This window comes from Apis dorsata, unplaced genomic scaffold (genome assembly GCF_000469605.1).
Source record: "Apis dorsata unplaced genomic scaffold, Apis dorsata 1.3 scaffold_51259, whole genome shotgun sequence".
NCBI classification, from domain to species: domain Eukaryota; kingdom Metazoa; phylum Arthropoda; class Insecta; order Hymenoptera; family Apidae; genus Apis; species Apis dorsata.
Window position 1 is genome coordinate 1 of NW_006267210.1, and position 1,921 is coordinate 1,921.

The 1,921-nt window shown below is 38.4% G+C and overlaps 1 protein-coding gene across 1 annotated transcript; it reads left to right on the forward strand.

Annotated features, from left to right (window-relative positions):
- Positions 1–6: 6 nt before the first annotated feature.
- On the forward strand, positions 7–1,608 carry LOC102677773. Its single transcript, XM_006625165.2, has 4 exons — positions 7–366; positions 455–588; positions 733–898; positions 1,167–1,608. Exons 1-4 carry the CDS (start codon positions 106–108, stop codon positions 1,554–1,556), a joined length of 951 nt encoding a protein of 316 aa, XP_006625228.1. The 5' UTR covers positions 7–105; the 3' UTR covers positions 1,557–1,608.
- Positions 1,609–1,921: the final 313 nt, after the last annotated feature.

The following is a 1,921-nucleotide window of genomic DNA, read 5'->3' on the forward strand; positions in this document are numbered from 1 at the left end:
AAAAAAAAAAAAAATAGTCAAAATATAGAACAATCGCATATGCACAACAATTGGTACGTGACTTATATATCTTACGGCAGATATTTCTGAACGTTTTGTAAGATCATGTCAATGGGTATCTTCGAGAACGAAATCTTCATGATGTCGAATTCGCTACGAAAGATGCAAAAAATGTTGGGCACTCGGCTGGGAGCAAATGTACTTTACTTTAGAATGGAACGGCCGGTTTGTTTGATATTAGAAGACCTTTCTCGTCTAGGATTTCGTATGGCCGATCGTTTCCGTGGTTTAGATTTCGATCATTCCAAGCTAACTCTTCAAAGCTTAGGCAAATTTCACGCAGCGTCGGTAGCACTCTGCGAAAAGGTAATTTCTTCTTCGTTATATGATACGTGACGAAATATTTCCATGCGTAATTATTCCATCTTGAACGTTTTCTTTTTCTTTCTTGTAGGAACCCAAGCTAAAGACTCTATACCAAAAAGGGATACTGTACGAAGGAATGCCGACCGAATTCAAAATCTTCTTCGTCTCCGCGATTAAAGCTCTTGGAGATGATTTGGCAAATTGGCCGCAAGACGTGAAAAGGTGAAGCATATCGAATCGATATAATAATCACGAACGCGAATAAGTGAAACTAGGATTACTTCGACGTTTCATTTCTTTTTCTTCTTCTTCTTCTTCTTTTTTTTTTTTTTCCAATTTCACGTGATCTCCATATATATATCACAGGTATCAGAATAAAGTTAAGAAATTCGCCGAAGTTGTTTACGACCGTGGTTTAGCGGCATTGCAACGAAACGACGACGAGTTCAACGTTATTAATCACGGTGATTCCTGGACGAACAATATGATGTATCGATACGATGAGAATTCAAAGCCTATCCAGCACGTGTTTGTAAGTATTCGATATTTTGCGTCGAACTCGTAAACAATCTAATCAATTCCTCATTCAAAGAAATAGAATCAAATTCTATCCTTAAATTATGCGTTCTTGAAACGTTATGCATCGTGAATAATGCAATAAAATCCGATCGATATTATCTCTCTCGAGTCGAAGGACAAAGCTTCGATGATTTCACGAATCCGCGCTCTATTCTTTCTTTTCGCTCAGATTCCATTTCCAATTCCGTTTCGCGGCCAGTTTACATGGATCGATGTTCCAGGTGGATTTCCAAATGTCCATCTACACTTCACCGGCGATCGACCTGCTCTACTTTTTAAACGCGACCGTCCAAAACGAAGTGAATACCGAGAGTCTGATCGAGGAATACGTAAATACGTTGACCACCACCATGAAGAGGCTAGGTTGCAAAACGACACCACCTACGATAAAAGACATAAAAAAATATATGAGAGAAAGGATAGCATGGGGGATGTTGGCCGCGACTACCGTATTACCGTTCACCCTGATGGATAAATCCCAGGTGGTGAGTCTCGACGAGCTGATCAAGAAAAACGACACGTTTGATTATCCCGGGACCAAGAATCCGATGTATCGGAAGGTAATGGCCGAGAGATTAGCGAAATTCGAAGAAGCAGGCGTGTTTGATTAATTCGGTATGGATTAAAAGAGCTGTGCTGTGTTTAAAACTAATTGGAAAGAATCAATCGTATACGATGCAACAATTCTTTCTCGTAAATGATATATACGCTCTCGTAACGATGTACTACGAAAATATTTAAATTTAATTAATAAGATACGTTGACACGTAACGCGAGAAAACGATCTATTATCTTACGAATTCGTTGATTATCGTTATTCTCTTCTCTTTGTAAATTAAAAATTTGATAATTGCACATATTTATTTCACATCGTTTATACGAAAACAATACTCTAGAAATTATATGCTATACTCTTCGTATGGCAATATCGAATGAGAGCAAAAGATGAAACGAGAGAGAGAGAGAGAGAGAGAGA